The sequence below is a fragment of the Electrophorus electricus genome, unplaced genomic scaffold, assembly GCF_041902795.1.
Source record: "Electrophorus electricus isolate QZ-2024a unplaced genomic scaffold, ASM4190279v1 Scaffold106, whole genome shotgun sequence".
NCBI lineage: Eukaryota > Metazoa > Chordata > Actinopteri > Gymnotiformes > Gymnotidae > Electrophorus > Electrophorus electricus.
The window spans coordinates 261,933-284,025 of NW_027658388.1; the positions used below are offsets into that span (position 1 = coordinate 261,933).

General features: G+C 36.2%; 1 protein-coding gene across 1 annotated transcript; it reads right to left on the minus strand.

The window, feature by feature from the left end:
- Positions 1–3,240: 3,240 nt before the first annotated feature.
- On the minus strand, positions 3,241–21,376 carry LOC113580291 (uncharacterized). The gene is made up of 17 exons (XM_081708678.1): positions 21,317–21,376; positions 20,469–20,630; positions 20,168–20,312; positions 20,027–20,056; positions 19,416–19,445; positions 18,528–18,578; positions 14,592–14,642; positions 13,280–13,330; positions 11,955–12,005; positions 10,642–10,692; positions 9,316–9,366; positions 8,981–9,022; positions 7,488–7,588; positions 6,629–6,655; positions 6,340–6,382; positions 6,128–6,198; positions 3,241–5,375 (listed from the first exon to the last, which is right to left on the minus strand). The coding sequence occupies exons 2-16, from the start codon at positions 20,505–20,507 to the stop codon at positions 6,164–6,166; spliced, it is 798 nt and encodes a 265-aa protein (XP_081564804.1). The 5' UTR covers positions 20,508–20,630; positions 21,317–21,376; the 3' UTR covers positions 3,241–5,375; positions 6,128–6,163.
- Between the last annotated feature and the right edge of the window lie 717 nt (positions 21,377–22,093).

A 22,093-nucleotide genomic window follows, 5' to 3' on the forward strand; every position in this document is an offset into this window, starting at 1 on the left:
CAGAGAACATCTAATCTTTACTAACCTTGTCTCTTTCCTTTCTACGTAGACCCTTAGAACATGCCTCACTTTTCCCCATCGTCCTGTAGATTTAGGTAGTAAATATAGGACACATATATACTCTGTATACTCTGTGCTTTCCTCTAGATAGTGCCCTGTAAGGGAAAAACGCTTGCTTAAAAGAAGAAATCAGAAAATATGTGACCTTTATGTGACCCTCGCCCCTTTCTTTGACCAGTCTGTAAGGAAGGGCGAATAAAGAAGTGAATAGAGAAGTGATGATGCAGCTGATAAAAAAGCAGAAGTATGACAGTTATTGCTTAGCTGTTGTCGAGCAGATTTAAAATACCAGCAATGAAACACGGGGATGTTTCGCAACCCCCCTTAGCTGCACTCATGAGATTAGCACATGAGAAAACAGCAGGAAGTGGCAGGGTGATATATACTCATGTAAGAGAGAAGTCAGGGGCTTCTCTCCATCGATGCATAAGAGATATAACCAATACACATCTGGCTTGAGTCCTATTGATTTTTCCTCCACAATTTGCCGTAGTTGGTAGGATTGCACAGCTCCATACCCCACAACTGAGAGAGAGATGTCCGTGAGGAAAAAAAAGATAAATATCCTCATCTAAACCCCATATTTGAAGGGAGAAAGGAGTTCCAGAGGCAGGATCCGGACTGCTGCAATCGACTGTAGAGTGAACCAAGGGTAAAGCGGATCCGGCGGCTGTTGTAGGGAGGTCTGGTACCTGTGATGACACTGGGGCAAAAAGTGTAGACTCCAAAAGGTGGACTGTAAGGAAACAGTGGCGGATGTGAGTGGTAGAGAGTCGTCTCTGAGGGAAGACCTTATACGTTCACATGCTTGTGTTAGGGGTATTGTGAATCTCCCACTATCTATAATGATGCCCTCAGAGACAGCCTAGCACCACTGCAGTTATCGGAGGGCAGTGTGCTATTGCAGTATGTTGATGATTTACTTCTGGCCGCTCCCACCCAGGAACAGTGTGAAAGAGATTCCTTGTGCTTACTCATACACTTGGCTGAGACTGGCCACTGAGCCAGTAGGTCGAAGTTAAAATTTGTACAGCCAGTAGTAAAATTCTTGGGTCACATGATTTCTAGGGAAGGGAAGGCATTGGCCACTGACCGTTCATCAGCCATTGCTCGCATTCCAAGGCCCACCACCAAATGACAGCGGCTTTCATTCCTAGGAACGTGCTCATACTGCCGCACCTTCATTACTAATTATGTGCAATTGGAAGCCCCATTGAGAGCTATAGTCCCAACAGGGGGATCTCAAACCAAGGTGGAGTGGACCCCAGAGACAGAGGAAGCGTTTGTGGGGTTAAAACAGTCCCTCCAAACTACACCCACCTTAAGTATACAAAATCCAGACAAGCCATTCACCCAGATAGTTGACGAACGAAATGGGTGCATGGCATCAGTTCTCCTGCAGAAGCATGGAGACAGAAATAGGCCAGTTGCTTACTATTCCTGCAAACTAGATCCGGTGGCCACAGGCCTGCCACCATGCCTAAGGGCAGCAGCGGTGGCTGAAAAGGCCTTAGCTGCATCATGAGACATCGTGGGGTACACCACACTAATCCTGCTGGTTCCACATGCTGTACATGTACTTCTTAACAACCACAAGACATCACACCTCACTGCACAGCGATGGCTAAAATATCAAACCGCATTGCTGGAAATGCCTAATGTAATGGTTCAGCAGTGTACAACGCTGAACCCATCATCCCTCCTTTCTATGCTGGAGGACAGGGAGCCACATGATTGTGTGAAACTAATAAATCATCTCTGTTCCCATAGGGTTTACCTCCAGTATGAGCCCCTCGAGAATCAGGGAAGACAGGGAAGCTGCAGGTCAGGTATGCAGTAGTCACTGCACATAGTACTGATAAGGGAGAACCACTCCCCTCACATTATTCAGCCCAGGCAGCTGAACTGATCGCGCTAACAGAGGCCTGTAAAATTGCTAAAGATAAAACCGTCACCATTTATACAGACTATTGCTACGCCTTTGGGGTAGTGCAAGATTTTGGCATGATTTGGAAACAGCTGAAATTCCTCACTAATTATGGGCAACATATTCAGCACCATCACCTTGTTGCGGCCTTGCTAGATGCGATCACCTTACCAACTGCTATAGCTGTGTGTAAGTGCGCAGCCCATACTAAAAGTATAGACGAAGTGTCAAAGTGCATCCCATTTGCAGTATATTTGACACACTAAATGACATATATTTAAACTGGGATTTTCATCCCATTTGCGGTATATTTGACACACTAAATTAAATATACCTGAATTGGGATTTTTTCATCCCATTTGCAGTATATTTGACACACTAAAAGACATATATTTGAATTGGGATTTTCATCCCATTTGCAATATATTTGACACACTACATGACATATATTTGAATTGGGATTTTCATCCCATTTGCAATATATTTGACATCACTGAAATGTTTATATATTTATAATTTTTTATGTATGTATATAATTTGGCATTTTATATATACAATTTATAATTTTATATATATTCAATATATTTGACCCACCACTCTACATTGAATATATAGAAATCTACAACAACTCATTGTCACTAAATTTCAAAGATTTATTAATATAACACACACACACCAAGGATGAAGTTTAAATGTAAAAACACACACAAATATAAATTATTTTAGCATCTGCAATATATTTGACACACTACATGACATATATTTGAATTGGGATTTTCATCCCATTTGCAATATATTTGACACATTACATGACATATTTGAATTGGGATTTTCATCCAATTTGCAGTAAATTTGTATATTTGACACACTAAATGATATATATTTGAATTGGGATTTTCATCCCATTTGCAGTATATTTGACAAACTAAAAGACATATATTTGAATTGGGATTTTCATCCCATTTGCAATATATTTGACACATTACATGACATTTATTTGAATTGGGATTTTCATCCCAATTGCAATATATTTGACGTCACTGAAATGTTTATATATTTATAATTTTTAATGTATGTATATAATTTGTCATTTTATATATATATATATATATATATATATATATATATATATATATATATATATATATATATATATATATATATATATATATATATATTCAATATATTGGACAGTATATTTGACTCACCACTCTACATTGAATATATAGACATCTACAACAACTCACTGTCACTAAATTTGGAAAAGTTTATTAATATATTATCAATACTATACAAATGCACATCTAAAATGTAGAAAATTTATAAAAACAGAAGTGAACAAGCTCAAACACACAACACACAAGTGAACAAGTTTACATGTAACAACACACATACATAAATAATTTTACAACAAATAGGGCTCTCCTCACAGCTTTTCTTGACACCATCCCACAAATGGTATATTTTCCATGCCATATGTCATAATTCAAATATACATGAATTGGACATCATCCCACATATGGTATATTTTCCATCCCACTTGCAGTATATTTTTCATAATTCAAATATTCTGGAATGTGACAGCATCCAAATATGGTATATTTACCATCCCACACGCAGTAAATTTGACAAACCAATTAAATGTAATTTAATTGTGATTTTCATTCCATCTGCAATATATTTGATTTATTATGACTCACCAATAATCTATTTCTGTCTTTGGTGGGATGTATGAGGCATCATAGGTGGGATGTATGAGGCCTCATGGATGACATATTGGAGCAGTGTCCCTGTAGCTCATCAGAAACAACAAAAATGAACTGTTTTATAGGGTGTCCAAAACAAGTATATGAGATATGAATGGACATATGCTTGGAGTGGGATGTTTACAAACACTATTTAGGGTGGTGCCCAGACTTTGCCGCGTCAACCGGTGGCTCATCTGGGTGCCCTGAGTAACATATCAGAAGGCTGGGTTGCTATGCCCTTCCCAAGCCAAGAAAAAAAATCAACAAATCTATTCTTGAAAAATGTTTTCTGCCTGCTCCTGAGTTTCTGTGTCCTTTCAAATCTGCACACAATGTAGGGAGAAATCTTCTGGGCTTTTGTAATAGAAAACAACACACTAGGGTGTGCTCCTTTCACACACTGTCTCATGGGTTATCCCTTGCAAACATAATGAGTTTTTGTGTCAATCTGACCTTTGTAAAGGGTGTCCAAAACAAGTATATGACATTTGAATGGGAATATACTTCGAGTGGGATGTTTACAAACTGTGTTTAAGGAGGGGCCCAGTGGCTCATCTGCATGTCCCGCATAACATATCAGAAGGCTGGGTTGCCACATCTTAGGGAAAACTACTTCCTGTTCCATAAACTCTAGGCGTCTGGCACTTTAATATGTTGTCTCTGGAGCCTCCCTTACACACACACACACACACACACGCACACACACACACACACGCACACACACACCCCGTGAAATCACGTGACTCTACAAGTGAGGGAAAGCTACTTCCTGTTCCTTAACATCTAGGCACTAGTGGACCAATGAACGGACCATCCCACTCCAAGTATATATGACACCACTCAAAATGTTTGATTTGAGATTATAGGTTTTTCTTTGCTCAGACTGCTTTCAGGGTGTTCAATCTATATGTGGAAGTAGGGTATGAGGGGGGGTGAGGGGTAGGAAAGCGCAAGAGCTCCCATAGTGAATCCCAAAACCTGTATATTGATCATGGTAATCAAATCAGTTAAGGGCAGTAAACATTGTCCAGACATTTACTTACCCTATGGCGTATTGGGATCCAAAATGAGCTCACAATCCCTTTACGCATATATGTGTCCAATGGCAGTATATAAGAGTGGGGCCCAATCCCAAAAAGTGTATATAGGGACTTACTATATACAATCACTTAGTTTTGATTAATTTACAATTTTCTGTGTATGTCTAATTATCATCAGGTCTAGTAATAATCTCCTATATTCAAGTTCCTGCTTTTATTGGAATTCCACTTTTCAGTACCTGCACAGAAACCTTGTGACCACCACTGACCATCCCAGAACTCGACTGGGCTTTTAAAACTCAAGCAGGAAAGCACACAGATAGTCATCTGTAGACTTCTGCAAGTGTTTTAAACTGTTTAAATTTTGCTTTAATTTTTTAACATGGGCAATGAAAAAACAAAGTTTACTTCTTTTTTACCCACAGATAAAATCAAGCATACTTTTTTACAGGAACCAATGAATAAACCTTAATTTTTCCAAAGCCTATTGACCCATGGACTGCAGTGAGGACATCGACATGCTGCTTTCCAGTCATAAAGAATAAATGCGCATGTTGAGCTGTATGGATAGCTTTTGCTGCCAAGCTGCTGTTCATAGAACTGAATTGAGAAAAACAAAGAATAAAAATATCTTTTTTATTCTCGTGTTGATAACAGTGTATACCAACAATGGATGACATGAAGCTCCTCCACCATATCAAACATCTTTCACGTAGTTTCTCTTGCTCACGCATACTTTCACTCACTCGTGTGCATTTCCACCCCCTTTCGCACAGTTTCACTCTCACGGATACAAACACAGCTTTTTTCATAAACGGCACTTCATACCTGAAGCTCACCATGACACTGTTTTCTTTGGGTTATATTGTAAGACCAACATCATCTATTATACATAATATTATGAAAAAGTGTGGATGTAAAAGCAGTGTTGATTGTAATGTATCATTGGGTATGGGAAAGGTGCTTTATAAGTCTAAATAATAATAAAGACACTGTGAATAATACTTCATTAAGTATACATACATACATTAAGAAAAATATATTAATAAATGATTCATTTGCTATTATGTGGGAAAATAAATTCTCATTTCAGTATCTGACTGTCTTCTTTTTCTTTCTTCTTATTTCTTTAAGAGTGTAGCTTCATACAACTTAACCGTTGCTTCCTCAGTGAAATTTACTGATAGTATCTCACAAATGAAGCAAAGGTGGCCCAGTCCTACATCATATTATGCAGGTTCATAATTTTCTGTCCAATCCCAGTCCACATATCACTTTGCCTCAGTTTCATGTTCCCAGGGAATCTGCTTGTTCAGTGCTGTAGACAGTTCATGATGTGTGAGGACACTCACAGCTGTCAGTGGAGTTCTTTCTACAGTGCTTGACTTCTATCCATGCTGCTTTTGTCTGAGTCTGATGATGCCTGTAATGGACAATACAAGGAGATATCTTTGGAGAGATAAAAATCAAAACGGATTAGTGCTTCATAAATGCATTCACAATCACTGTGCACATACTCATTAACAACGCTATACCAAAGAGATGACAAAAAACAGAATCTCACCTGCGGTAGCTTCATGACTGTGGAAACTGTTTCTGTACGTGAACTACACAGAAAAACAGGCAGGGAACAATAAGGCTATAGATTCATAGGAAGAACTGGATACTATGTAAAGGAACTGGATCCTAATGCATGAGATTTTTAACAATTCCAGCTCCAACTTCAGGGAAAATTTCCATGATGCTCAGTCATGTATGTACCCAAACATTATGTCATTTATGTAATGTAACAGATTATGTAACATTATGTATCAGATGCAGAAATTGTTTAAAAGGGTGCTACCTGGGCCTACCTGCAGAAGTTCTATGGTAGGAGCTGGCTGAAAAAGAGCAGATCAGTCATATTACAAAAACAGCTTTACATTATGCAATGTTCTGAGCACGAACAGAGACAGAGTCCAATCCAGTATGGTGAATGCAGTTTAATAGAGAACATGGTTACTCCACAATTGTAATCTAAATAGTTTTACACAGGTCACGATACAGAAGAACAGTCAATGAGGCAACCAAAACAGACAGCAAACAGGCAAAGAGGGTAATCCAACAACATATGCAGAAATCCAATAAACCAGAAGAAATTCACAATGACAGACTACAGCTCAGAAACATAACACAGGTTGACGACTTCACAAAGACACAGTGAACAAATATGGCATAAATACAACTAATGAGGACTAACAAGATACAGGTGATACAATAATAGACATAGATACTAACAAGGAAGCGGAACAGAATGAAACCAAAATTAGGAAGCATGAGGAAACAAAACCAGGAAGTAAACAAACTCTGTAAGCACTACTCTGTACGTTAGAGTTACTATTACTGATTATTGCAGTCTATGTTGCTGTTGATATCTTTATCCCTGTTCCTGTTTAAACAATACCTTACCGTGTCCTTTTTGTTTTCATGCCATTTCTTTTGGGTTTTAGCTGTTCTTTGATTTATATTTTGTATTTGTTTTTCTTATCTTTGCTTTGCCTTTTAGCTCCCTCATTCTCACATTTCACGTCTGGTTTAGTTTGTTACATTAGCTTCCTTGTTTGTTTTGTTTTTTCCTTTCCATCTGATTGCATGCCTGCTAGCTCATGCATCCGACCTGTTACCCAATCACTTAAAACGTTACAAAGAGTGATGGACATCTTCTCACATTACCTGGCAATTATGGTTATGAGGCCTCCTCCTTTGTTGGACCCACAGAACAAAGAATATTACGTTGGCCAGTAAGGACAAAGACAAGATTACAGAAACCAGACCTGGAAAAAAAACAGGAAATTCTGTTCATCAGTGAAGAACTGGAGCCATTGGGCAGTCCAGCACATTATGAAGCTTCATACTTTGTAATTTTGTGAAATAATCCATAATTTTATTATCTGTGAAAATGAAAAGGCATCAATATAATGGAATATTTCCATAATTCCTACAAAATCAAGATGTTGAAAAAACAGATTCATGTGGTAAAATCATACCAACAATATGGATGGAAAAGCAAATCTGGATTATGGTGTGAATTCAATAAAAAATATAGTTATCATCAAATTTTTTAATATTCATGTTACATTGTTACCACAGGGAATTTGCATAAAGCCCCACTGTGAAGGCAAGTGAAAAGGCTGCTGCCAAACTGCTAGTTAAAAATTTAAAAAAAAAAAATTCTAATTAGGGAATTTGTGGGTGTGTCTAAAGAGTAGAACAAACTCTTATCAGTATGATTGTCACGGTTAGTCCCTCCTTGCTTCCATGTTCCATGGTTTCCGTTTTGTGTTTTTTTGGTTCCTTTCTGGAGTTTCGTTTTCTCCGCCCCTCATTTCGTTTTCCACACCTGTTCCTCATTTTTAGTCTTGTTAAGTTCATGTATTTAAACCCTGTCTTGTGCCTCTTGTCTTGACTGTTGAATATATGTATGTTTGGATATTTTTGAAAGCCCGTATATGTATGCCCGGATGTTTTGTACTCCGTGCCTGTTTGTATGTCTATCCTAGCCTATTCTTGTTTCTTAGCCTCTGTTAAAGCCTGCTTTCTCTGTTTTGCCTTCGTGTGCTTTTGTTTGCTTGTTTATTATTTATCCTAGTAATCTCCACATCAGTGAACCGACTCTGGACTACTCTGAAGAGTACGACTTTAGATTTAACCCTAATAAATCAAACTCTTCTCCACACTTGCATTCACCTCCTTAGCACACATGGTTACAATGGACTAATTGTCTAACACTTTACTTTATTCATCTTACACAAATGTATGGTCAAGTGTACTTAATAAAATGCTGATTCAGTGCTCATTATGCTAGAAGTGTAAGTTTATATAATGTGGTGGAGGGCAGTTACAGCAACAGAGTTCAGATACACAGTGGCATTCATGTTTTTCATACTGGATATCAGAGGCCTTACATGTGCAAAGAAAACATTCCCTGCACACTGGCTTGAAGTGTTGACAAAAAAACAGGACGACTTCATTGACTCAACTTGCTTGGTCCAAATTCTGATCCTACTTTTAGCATGATACAAATGAAACATGGATTCTGCCAATCAGGCAATCATTCATTGGAATATATATTAAGAATATAAGGTCAAGTGTATTTAATAAAATGCTGACTCAGCTCTCATACTGCTACAAGTCTTAGTTTATAGAATGTGGTGGAAGACACTTACTTATAGTAGTAGGAACAGGAACAGAAAAGTGAGCTAACACATCTAAAAAAAAACAACAGCAACAACCCAAAGCACATAAGTGACGTATTTACTACTATAGTATGATGGAAGGTGTAGAAGAGCACTGCCACATTAGAGATATCTAACATATCATCTTGATAGGCATGTAGTACATAGACAAGAATAATAGCAGTCCTTAATGTGGGAATAAGTTTAAACTACTAATTTGCTGCAGCATTTCATAAAGTAGATGATTATCAGCTATTTGTGTACTTATAAAGTTGGCCTAAATGACATTTAAGAGTGTCATTAAAATATTTTGATGGATAACTTACTTTCATTTGTAGATGTTATTGTGGTATGGGTGGCTTCTGATGATAAAGTGCCTGGATCATACGAGAAAAAAAAGTCTTTAGGTATTCACACTAATCTTATGGTACTATATATATACACATGTTCTACATGCAGCTATTGGCTATTCTAGGTGTCAATCACTGGCAGGCCCGAGTCACAATGAGAAACAATTTTTCTTTCCCCAAGAGAAAGAAAAATAGTGTGTGCTCAGGTCCATCACACATTCTATAAACTTCCTGGACTGGTATAGAACGGATATGACATTTGACTAGTTGTGCTCTCAGAGGACTTGGATGACTTTGGTAGGACTTTTGGTTCCTATGGGCTAATGTTCTGGGGGGAACCTCTTACAGAGTACACAGAAAGATAGGAAAAAAATACAAAGAAATTATGTAAATAACACTTATGCCAAGCAGAGATGTGTAGAGTAGAAATTCATAAAAAAAAAGGTTTTACATTATACTGTACACATGTTCATTTATATAAAGGCAATAACATGATACCAAAAACATGCCATAGTAAATGATTTTCACATTTGAACACAGTAAATATAACCACGGAATGTGTTTAAGGTACGCGCCTTTCCATCATGCTGGAAGTGTTCATTTGACTGGCTAAACTGCAGCTATGAAAGGATAAAATTGGCCAGCAACAGAGTTCAGATACACAGTGGCATTCATGTTTTTCATACTGGATATCAGAGGCCTTACATGTGCAAAGAAAACATTCCCTGCACACTGGCTTGAAGTGTTGACAAAAAAACAGGACGACTTCATTGACTCAACTTGCTTGGTCCAAATTCTGATCCTACTTTTAGCATGATACAAATGAAACATGGATTCTGCCAATCAGGCAATCATTCATTGGAATATATATTAAGAATATAAGGTCAAGTGTATTTAATAAAATGCTGACTCAGCTCTCATACTGCTACAAGTCTTATTTTTTAGAATGTGGTGGAAGACACTTACTTATAGTAGTAGGAACAGGAACAGAAAAGTGAGCTAACACATTTAAAAAAAAAACAACAGCAACAACCCAAAGCGCATAAGTGACGTATTTACTACTATAGTATGATGGAAGGTGTAGAAGAGCACTGCCACATTAGAGATATCTAACATATCATCTTGATAGGCATGTAGTACATAGACAAGAATAATAGCAGTCCTTAATGTGGGAATAAGTTTAAACTACTAATTTGCTGCAGCATTTCATAAAGTAGATGATTATCAGCTATTTGTGTACTTATAAAGTTGGCCTAAATGACATTTAAGAGTGTCATTAAAATATTTTGATGGATAACTTACTTTCCTTTGTAGATGTTATTGTGGTATGGGTGGCTTCTGATGATAAAGTGCCTGGATCATACGAGAAAAAAAAGTCTTTAGGTATTCACACTAATCTTATGGTACTATATATATACACATCTTCTACATGCAGCTATTGGCTATTCTAGTTGTCAATCACTGGCAGGCCCGAGTCACAATGAAATCCCCAAGAGAAAGAAAAATAGTGCGTGCTCAGGTCCATCACACATTCTATAAACTTCCTGGACTGGTATAGAACGGATATGACATTTGACTAGTTGTGCTCTCAGAGGACTTGGATGACTTTGGTAGGACTTTTGGTTCCTATGGGCTAATGTTCTGGGGGGAACCTCTTACAGAGTACACAGAAAGATAGGAAAAAAATACAAAGAAATTATGTAAATAACACTTATGCCAAGCAGAGATGTGTAGAGTAGAAATTCATAAAAAAAAAGGTTTTACATTATACTGTACACATGTTCATTTATATAAAGGCAATAACATGATACCAAAAACATGCCATAGTAAATGATTTTCACATTTGAACACAATAAATATAACCACGGAATGTGTTTAAGGTACGCGCCTTTCCATCATGCTGGAAGTGTTCATTTGACTGGCTAAACTGCAGCTATGAAAGGATAAAATTGGCCAGCAACAGAGTTCAGATACACAGTGGCATTCATGTTTTTCATACTGGATATCAGAGGCCTTACATGTGCAAAGAAAACATTCCCTGCACACTGGCTTGAAGTGTTGACAAAAAAACAGGACGACTTCATTGACTCAACTTGCTTGGTCCAAATTCTGATCCTACTTTTAGCATGATACAAATGAAACATGGATTCTGCCAATCAGGCAATCATTCATTGGAATATATATTAAGAATATAAGGTCAAGTGTATTTAATAAAATGCTGACTCAGCTCTCATACTGCTACAAGTCTTATTTTTTAGAATGTGGTGGAAGACACTTACTTATAGTAGTAGCAACAGGAACAGAAAAGTGAGCTAACACATTTAAAAAAAAAACAACAACAACAACCCAAAGCGCATAAGTGACGTACTTACTACTATAGTATGATGGAAGGTGTAGAAGAGCACTGCCACATTAGAGATATCTAACATATCATCTTGATAGGCATGTAGTACATAGACAAGAATAATAGCAGTCCTTAATGTGGGAATAAGTTTAAACTACTAATTTGCTGCAGCATTTCATAAAGTAGATGATTATCAGCTATTTGTGTACTTAAAAAGTTGGTCTAAATGACATTTAAGAGTGTCATTAAAATATTTTGATGGATAACTTACTTTCCTTTGTAGATGGTATTGTGGTATGGGTGGCTTCTGATGATGAAGTGCCTGGATCATACGAGAAAAAAAAGTCTTTAGGTATTCACACTAATCTTATGGTACTATATATATACACATGTTCTACATGCAGCTATTGGCTATTCTAGGTGTCAATCACTGGCAGGCCCGAATCACAATGAGAAACAATTTTTCTTTCCCCAAGAGAAAGAAAAATAGTGTGTGCTCAGGTCCATCACACATTCTATAAACTTCCTGGACTGGTATAGAACGGATATGACATTTGACTAGTTGTGCTCTCAGAGGACTTGGATGACTTTGGTAGGACTTTTGGTTCCTATGGGCTAATGTTCTGGGGGGAACCTCTTACAGAGTACACAGAAAGATAGGAAAAAAATACAAAGAAATTATGTAAATAACACTTATGCCAAGCAGAGATGTGTAGAGTAGAAATTCATAAAAAAAAGGTTTTACATTATACTGTACACATGTTCATTTATATAAAGGCAATAACATGATACCAAAAACATGCCATAGTAAATGATTTTCACATTTGAACACAATAAATATAACCACGGAATGTGTTTAAGGTACGCGCCTTTCCATCATGCTGGAAGTGTTCATTTGACTGGCTAAACTGCAGCTATGAAAGGATAAAATTGGCCAGCAACAGAGTTCAGATACACAGTGGCATTCATGTTTTTCATACTGGATATCAGAGGCCTTACATGTGCAAAGAAAACATTCCCTGCACACTGGCTTGAAGTGTTGACAAAAAAACAGGACGACTTCATTGACTCAACTTGCTTGGTCCAAATTCTGATCCTACTTTTAGCATGATACAAATGAAACATGGATTCTGCCAATCAGGCAATCATTCATTGGAATATATATTAAGAATATAAGGTCAAGTGTATTTAATAAAATGCTGACTCAGCTCTCATACTGCTACAAGTCTTATTTTTTAGAATGTGGTGGAAGACACTTACTTATAGTAGTAGCAACAGGAACAGACAAGTGAGCTAACACATTTAAAAAAAAAACAACAACAACAACCCAAAGCGCATAAGTGACGTACTTACTACTATAGTATGATGGAAGGTGTAGAAGAGCACTGCCACATTAGCGATATCTAACATATCATCTTGATAGGCATGTAGTACATAGACAAGAATAATAGCAGTCCTTAATGTGGGAATAAGTTTAAACTACTAATTTGCTGCAGCATTTCATAAAGTAGATGATTATCAGCTATTTGTGTACTTATAAAGTTGGTCTAAATGACATTTAAGAGTGTCATTAAAATATTTTGATGGATAACTTACTTTCCTTTGTAGATGGTATTGTGGTATGGGTGGCTTCTGATGATGAAGTGCCTGGATCATACGAGAAAAAAAAGTCTTTAGGTATTCACACTAATCTTATGGTACTATGTATATACACATGTTCTACATGCAGCTATTGGCTATTCTAGGTGTCAATCACTGGCAGGCCCGAGTCACAATGAAATCCCCAAGAGAAAGAAAAATAGTGTGTGCTCAGGTCCATCACACATTCTATAAACTTCCTGGACTGGTATAGAACGGATATGACATTTGACTAGTTGTGCTCTCAGATGACTTGGATGACTTTGGTAGGACTTTTGGTTCCTATGGGCTAATGTTCTGGGGGGAACCTCTTACAGAGTACACAGAAAGATAGGAAAAAAAATACAAAGAAATTATGTAAATAACACTTATGCCAAGCAGAGGTGTGTAGAGTAGAAATTCATAAAAAAAGGTTTTACATTATACTGTACACATGTTCATTTATATAAAGGCAATAACATGATACCAAAAACATGCCATAGTAAATGATTTTCACATTTGAACACAGTAAATATAACCACGGAATGTGTTTAAGGTACGCGCCTTTCCATCATGCTGGAAGTGTTCATTTGACTGGCTAAACTGCAGCTATGAAAGGATAAAATTGGCCAGCAACAGAGTTCAGATACACAGTGGCATTCATGTTTTTCATACTGGATATCAGAGGCCTTACATGTGCAAAGAAAACATTCCCTGCACACTGGCTTGAAGTGTTGACAAAAAAACAGGACGACTTCATTGACTCAACTTGCTTGGTCCAAATTCTGATCCTACTTTTAGCATGATACAAATGAAACATGGATTCTGCCAATCAGGCAATCATTCATTGGAATATATATTAGGAATATAAGGTCAAGTGTATTTAATAAAATGCTGACTCAGCTCTCATACTGCTACAAGTCTTATTTTTTAGAATGTGGTGGAAGACACTTACTTATAGTAGTAGCAACAGGAACAGACAAGTGAGCTAACACATTTAAAAAAAAAACAACAACAACAACCCAAAGCGCATAAGTGACGTACTTACTACTATAGTATGATGGAAGGTGTAGAAGAGCACTGCCACATTAGCGATATCTAACATATCATCTTGATAGGCATGTAGTACATAGACAAGAATAATAGCAGTCCTTAATGTGGGAATAAGTTTAAACTACTAATTTGCTGCAGCATTTCATAAAGTAGATGATTATCAGCTATTTGTGTACTTATAAAGTTGGCCTAAATGACATTTAAGAGTGTCATTAAAATATTTTGATGGATAACTTACTTTCCTTTGTAGATGGTATTGTGGTATGGGTGGCTTCTGATGATGAAGTGCCTGGATCATACGAGAAAAAAAAGTCTTTAGGTATTCACACTAATCTTATGGTACTATATATATACACATGTTCTACATGCAGCTATTGGCTATTCTAGGTGTCAATCACTGGCAGGCCCGAGTCACAATGAAATCCCTAAGAGAAAGAAAAATAGTGTGTGCTCAGGTCCATCACACATTCTATAAACTTCCTGGACTGGTATAGAACGGATATGACATTTGACTAGTTGTGCTCTCAGAGGACTTGGATGACTTTGGTAGGACTTTTGGTTCCTATGGGCTAATGTTCTGGGGGGAACCGCTTACAGAGTACACAGAAAGATAGGAAAAAAAATACAAAGAAATTATGTAAATAACACTTATGCCAAGCAGAGGTGTGTAGAGTAGAAATTCATAAAAAAAGGTTTTACATTATACTGTACACATGTTCATTTATATAAAGGCAATAACATGATACCAAAAACATGCCATAGTAAATGATTTTCACATTTGAACACAGTAAATATAACCACGGAATGTGTTTAAGGTACGCGCCTTTCCATCATGCTGGAAGTGTTCATTTGACTGGCTAAACTGCAGCTATGAAAGGATAAAATTGGCCAGCAACAGAGTTCAGATACACAGTGGCATTCATGTTTTTCATACTGGATATCAGAGGCCTTACATGTGCAAAGAAAACATTCCCTGCACACTGGCTTGAAGTGTTGACAAAAAAACAGGATGACTTCATTGACTCAACTTGCTTGGTCCAAATTCTGATCCTACTTTTAGCATGATACAAATGAAACATGGATTCTGCCAATCAGGCAATCATTCATTGGAATATATATTAGGAATATAAGGTCAAGTGTATTTAATAAAATGCTGACTCAGCTCTCATACTGCTACAAGTCTTATTTTTTAGAATGTGGTGGAAGACACTTACTTATAGTAGTAGCAACAGGAACAGAAAAGTGAGCTAACACATTTAAAAAAAAAACAACAACAACAACCCAAAGCGCATAAGTGACGTACTTACTACTATAGTATGATGGAAGGTGTAGAAGAGCACTGCCACATTAGAGATATCTAACATATCATCTTGATAGGCATGTAGTACATAGACAAGAATAATAGCAGTCCTTAATGTGGGAATAAGTTTAAACTACTAATTTGCTGCAGCATTTCATAAAGTAGATGATTATCAGCTATTTGTGTACTTATAAAGTTGGTCTAAATGACATTTAAGAGTGTCATTAAAATATTTTGATGGATAACTTACTTTCCTTTGTAGATGGTATTGTGGTATGGGTGGCTTCTGATGATGAAGTGCCCGGATCATACGAGAAAAAAAAGTCTTTAGGTATTCACACTAATCTTATGGTACTATATATATACACATGTTCTACATGCAGCTATTGGCTATTCTAGGTGTCAATCACTGGCAGGCCCGAGTCACAATGAAATCCCCAAGAGAAAGAAAAATAGTGTGTGCTCAGGTCCATCACACATTCTATAAACTTCCTGGACTGGTATAGAACGGATATGACATTTGACTAGTTGTGCTCTCAGAGGACTTGGATGACTTTGGTAGGACTTTTGGTTCCTATGGGCTAATGTTCTGGGGGGAACCTCTTACAGAGTACACAGAAAGATAGGAAAAAAAATACAAAGAAATTATGTAAATAACACTTATGCCAAGCAGAGGTGTGTAGAGTAGAAATTCATAAAAAAAGGTTTTACATTATACTGTACACATGTTCATTTATATAAAGGCAATAACATGATACCAAAAACATGCCATAGTAAATGATTTTCACATTTGAACACAGTAAATATAACCACGGAATGTGTTTAAGGTACGCGCCTTTCCATCATGCTGGAAGTGTTCATTTGACTGGCTAAACTGCAGCTATGAAAGGATAAAATTGGCCAGCAACAGAGTTCAGATACACAGTGGCATTCATGTTTTTCATACTGGATATCAGAGGCCTTACATGTGCAAAGAAAACATTCCCTGCACACTGGCTTGAAGTGTTGACAAAAAAACAGGATGACTTCATTGACTCAACTTGCTTGGTCCAAATTCTGATCCTACTTTTAGCATGATACAAATGAAACATGGATTCTGCCAATCAGGCAATCATTCATTGGAATATATATTAGGAATATAAGGTCAAGTGTATTTAATAAAATGCTGACTCAGCTCTCATACTGCTACAAGTCTTATTTTTTAGAATGTGGTGGAAGACACTTACTTATAGTAGTAGCAACAGGAACAGAAAAGTGAGCTAACACATTTAAAAAAAAAACAACAACAACAACCCAAAGCGCATAAGTGACGTACTTACTACTATAGTATGATGGAAGGTGTAGAAGAGCACTGCCACATTAGAGATATCTAACATATCATCTTGATAGGCATGTAGTACATAGACAAGAATAATAGCAGTCCTTAATGTGGGAATAAGTTTAAACTACTAATTTGCTGCAGCATTTCATAAAGTAGATGATTATCAGCTATTTGTGTACTTATAAAGTTGGTCTAAATGACATTTAAGAGTGTCATTAAAATATTTTGATGGATAACTTACTTTCCTTTGTAGATGGTATTGTGGTATGGGTGGCTTCTGATGATGAAGTGCCCGGATCATACGAGAAAAAAAAGTCTTTAGGTATTCACACTAATCTTATGGTACTATATATATACACATGTTCTACATGCAGCTATTGGCTATTCTAGGTGTCAATCACTGGCAGGCCCGAGTCACAATGAAATCCCCAAGAGAAAGAAAAATAGTGTGTGCTCAGGTCCATCACACATTCTATAAACTTCCTGGACTGGTATAGAACGGATATGACATTTGACTAGTTGTGCTCTCAGAGGACTTGGATGACTTTGGTAGGACTTTTGGTTCCTATGGGCTAATGTTCTGGGGGGAACCTCTTACAGAGTACACAGAAAGATAGGAAAAAAAATACAAAGAAATTATGTAAATAACACTTATGCCAAGCAGAGGTGTGTAGAGTAGAAATTCATAAAAAAAGGTTTTACATTATACTGTACACATGTTCATTTATATAAAGGCAATAACATGATACCAAAAACATGCCATAGTAAATGATTTTCACATTTGAACACAGTAAATATAACCACGGAATGTGTTTAAGGTACGCGCCTTTCCATCATGCTGGAAGTGTTCATTTGACTGGCTAAACTGCAGCTATGAAAGGATAAAATTGGCCAGCAACAGAGTTCAGATACACAGTGGCATTCATGTTTTTCATACTGGATATCAGAGGCCTTACATGTGCAAAGAAAACATTCCCTGCACACTGGCTTGAAGTGTTGACAAAAAAACAGGACGACTTCATTGACTCAACTTGCTTGGTCCAAATTCTGATCCTACTTTTAGCATGATACAAATGAAACATGGATTCTGCCAATCAGGCAATCATTCATTGGAATATATATTAAGAATATAAGGTCAAGTGTATTTAATAAAATGCTGACTCAGCTCTCATACTGCTACAAGTCTTATTTTTTAGAATGTGGTGGAAGACACTTACTTATAGTAGTAGCAACAGGAACAGAAAAGTGAGCTAACACATTTAAAAAAAAAACAACAACAACAACCCAAAGCGCATAAGTGACGTACTTACTACTATAGTATGATGGAAGGTGTAGAAGAGCACTGCCACATTAGAGATATCTAACATATCATCTTGATAGGCATGTAGTACATAGACAAGAATAATAGCAGTCCTTAATGTGGGAATAAGTTTAAACTACTAATTTGCTGCAGCATTTCATAAAGTAGATGATTATCAGCTATTTGTGTACTTAAAAAGTTGGTCTAAATGACATTTAAGAGTGTCATTAAAATATTTTGATGGATAACTTACTTTCCTTTGTAGATGGTATTGTGGTATGGGTGGCTTCTGATGATGAAGTGCCTGGATCATACGAGAAAAAAAAGTCTTTAGGTATTCACACTAATCTTATGGTACTATATATATACACATGTTCTACATGCAGCTATTGGCTATTCTAGGTGTCAATCACTGGCAGGCCCGAGTCACAATGAGAAACAATTTTTCTTTCCCCAAGAGAAAGAAAAATAGTGTGTGCTCAGGTCCATCACACATTCTATAAACTTCCTGGACTGGTATAGAACGGATATGACATTTGACTAGTTGTGCTCTCAGAGGACTTGGATGACTTTGGTAGGACTTTTGGTTCCTATGGGCTAATGTTCTGGGGGGAACCTCTTACAGAGTACACAGAAAGATAGGAAAAAAATACAAAGAAATTATGTAAATAACACTTATGCCAAGCAGAGATGTGTAGAGTAGAAATTCATAAAAAAAAAGGTTTTACATTATACTGTACACATGTTCATTTATATAAAGGCAATAACATGATACCAAAAACATGCCATAGTAAATGATTTTCACATTTGAACACAGTAAATATAAGTGTTCATTTGACTGGCTAAACTGCATCTATGAAAGGATAAAATTGGCCAGCAACAGAGTTCAGATACACAGTGGCATTCATGTTTTTCATACTGGATATCAGAGGCCTTACATGTGCAAAGAAAACATTCCCTGCACAATCCTTATTGTATCATCTCCTGTGAGGAAGAGACTGGTGCAGTCTTCTGCGAACTGTACGCTAGAACTTAGGGTTACATTAAATTTCAAATTGCACCCTCTCTGCAGAGTAAGAAAGTCTCTCTAATAACCTACAATACGAGGCAACCAAAGCAGTTTGTTTTAGATGGCACTTACCCTTGATAATGCAGGAACAAGTTGTAGAATCTAAAATAAATAAACAAGCAAACAAATAAAATGACATTGTGATGGTCAGACATTTTTAGGATTTAAGAATAGAGGAAACATCAAGCAAAATAGATTGTAATACATTATAAGAAATACATTGGTTTTCACCTAATTTGTATAATCTGTGCATTGTTAGTCCTCAGTAGCATGTGTATGTAAACACTGCCGTGTTGCCTGTGTGTTTGCTCGTCATTGTGTTAAGCCTAGCCTCCATCTGTAATTCAGCATCGTGATTTCTCTGCCTGTTTTCTGATCTTTAGTGTTAGTTATTATCGTTAACTTGTTTCATTGTTATAACCTGCTCCCTTTTCTCATTGTTTGTTTGTTTTTTTTGTTTAAGATGTATTCCCGGACTCTACGTGTTGGATCTATGACTCTGGACCTTAACTACGACTCTGATTATGGATTTTCCTCTCAATAAATCTTGGTCTTTTCAGCGTATGCATCCACCTCATAATCGCTCCATGTAACTCCACCTATGTAGAATGTTCAAAACAATGTGGCACATGTCTTGTATGAAAAAATAACATTAACAAAGTAATAAATATACTGTTACTTACTCTGTATTTTTGGGCACTCTGGGATGCTACCTAGTCAAAAAAGAGCAATTAACTGAGCTTTAGAACATTGTCATTTTAAAGAGAGCTTTAGATATAAAAAACAAAGTGCTCATTCACCTCTAGACAGTTTTAGATCCATACCTGCCAATGATTTAGTCTTGTTGCATATTTTATGATACATGTCCGCAAAGTCATTTGGTCTGATAAAATATGTTGTATAGGTATCTTTGCAGGTATAGTTCTCACAAAACTTGGTAATATTTTCTGTTTTGTCTGCGTTGTTCATCTAGAGAAAGCAGAAGAGACGACACAATGACTTTAGACTTTACAGTGAACACACAGTCTATGACACAAGCCCATATGACCTGCAGTCCTAGAATTTTATGTGTAGTGTCCTTGAGCATGAATCAAGCATCAAATATGCAAATATAACTTGCAGTACCCTTTCAAAGTCTTTCAGAATTTTTTCATATGTCCACATAACTTTTTCAAGGCAATCAGTGCAGTTCCTTGTATCATTCCTACATTCATTCTTAAGTCTTTCTCCATTCTGCTTCCAGGTGGAACAAAGAGTATTTATGACAGAGAGTAAAATATGCTCGTCCTAAAAAAAGAAACCCAAGAAGAAAGAAAAATTATTAACTTCTCATGACAAAATGTTGTGCAAACCTTGAGCCAGCTTTTCAAATTAAGTTTTAAAAGCTTAGAAGGAATCAAGAAACAATGCTGAAAATGTAAGCCATCACCCTTAGTGGTTCCGGAAGAATAATACAGGTCATGATCATATTTAATCATATAATTGTTTTTGCAGTTGAGGTGAAATCAGTATGGCAACGTTTTATTTGACTAGACACTATTGTTTCTGTTATATCAACGTTTTCTTATAAATAAGAGTAATTCTCTAAGTGTCTCTACATTACCTAAACTAATTCATAATAATGAAAGTAATAATTATATAAGTGGATATAAAATGCAATTTTACTGTGGAATTCACTCATAACAGTTTTGTAATGTACTGTAACTCATTCATATTCTTTGGGGGCCAGCAATCAAATTTTACTTTTATTTTAATAAGGTAATTCTATGCATGACAACTATACAAAGTCTTTATAAATGATAATGTATCCATAAATTTAATTGTTTTTTGTGTTTTCCACATATTGTACTGTATGTTACTCTTAGTAATGCACTAGACCTGTTTGAGTATATTAAACTAAAATTACATAATATTATTTTGTCATTATCCATAGAATATAAATGTATTATGTAAACATGGCTGCTTCATCCTACCTTTTCAGATTCAGCAGGAGGTGTGAAGTGCTTGACCGCAATCAAATGGTCTTTAAAAAAACATGTCTATATATATTAAAAAACAATACCAATGTTAACCAAGTGTGTAAATATAAAACGCACAAATAACTAATTAATGAATATCATCTGGATGTAAAAAGTCCTGATTTTAAAATAATCTTAATTTAAGAGTCCTTGTACATTTTAGGGAACCCAGACTATGTCAAAGACTTAATATCAGCACCATCATACACCTTTTGGTGTGGATGTGCTTATTCTGCACAAAATGGATAAATCTAACTATCACTGCCCAATATAAACCTCTCTGATGAATTACTTAAATACTGTACTGTCACATTAAAAAATAAAAATTCCATTTCCCTAGACTTAATATTGTTGCTTTTTGTCTTGTATATCTGACTAATACATATAGCAATACATGAGTTATAAGTATTAGTATACCTACTGATATTTTTGTCAATATATATTACATTTATGACTTAAAAATTTTATAATAATTTAACAAAAATGATTAATAATGAAATACTTACTATGTCATTACGAAAATAATTTTCACATTCTGCATCACAGACCATGAGTCTTAAAATAAGTCCCTGTGAAAAAGGAGAGGAGATCATGTTTAGACTAAAACCTGTAGACACTGGAATTCTAATGCTAATCTGATTTATGCCTTTCTTCTCATGCCCATTTACTTTAAATTAACTGTATCATTTTATGCTCTATATGCTCTTATTCATGTTTACATAAAACAATTTT

Excerpts from the sequence above, each read along its gene's own strand:
- LOC113580291 (XM_081708678.1), bottom strand. The coding sequence starts at position 20,507 with ATGTGGACATATGAAAAAATTCTGAAAGACTTTGAAAGG. Across the intron at positions 12,006-13,279 it reads AATACCATCTACAAAGGAAA|GCACTTCATCATCAGAAGCC; the intron begins GTAAGTTATCCA and ends CGTATGATCCAG. Across the intron at positions 10,693-11,954 it reads AATACCATCTACAAAGGAAA|GCACTTTATCATCAGAAGCC; the intron begins GTAAGTTATCCA and ends CGTATGATCCAG.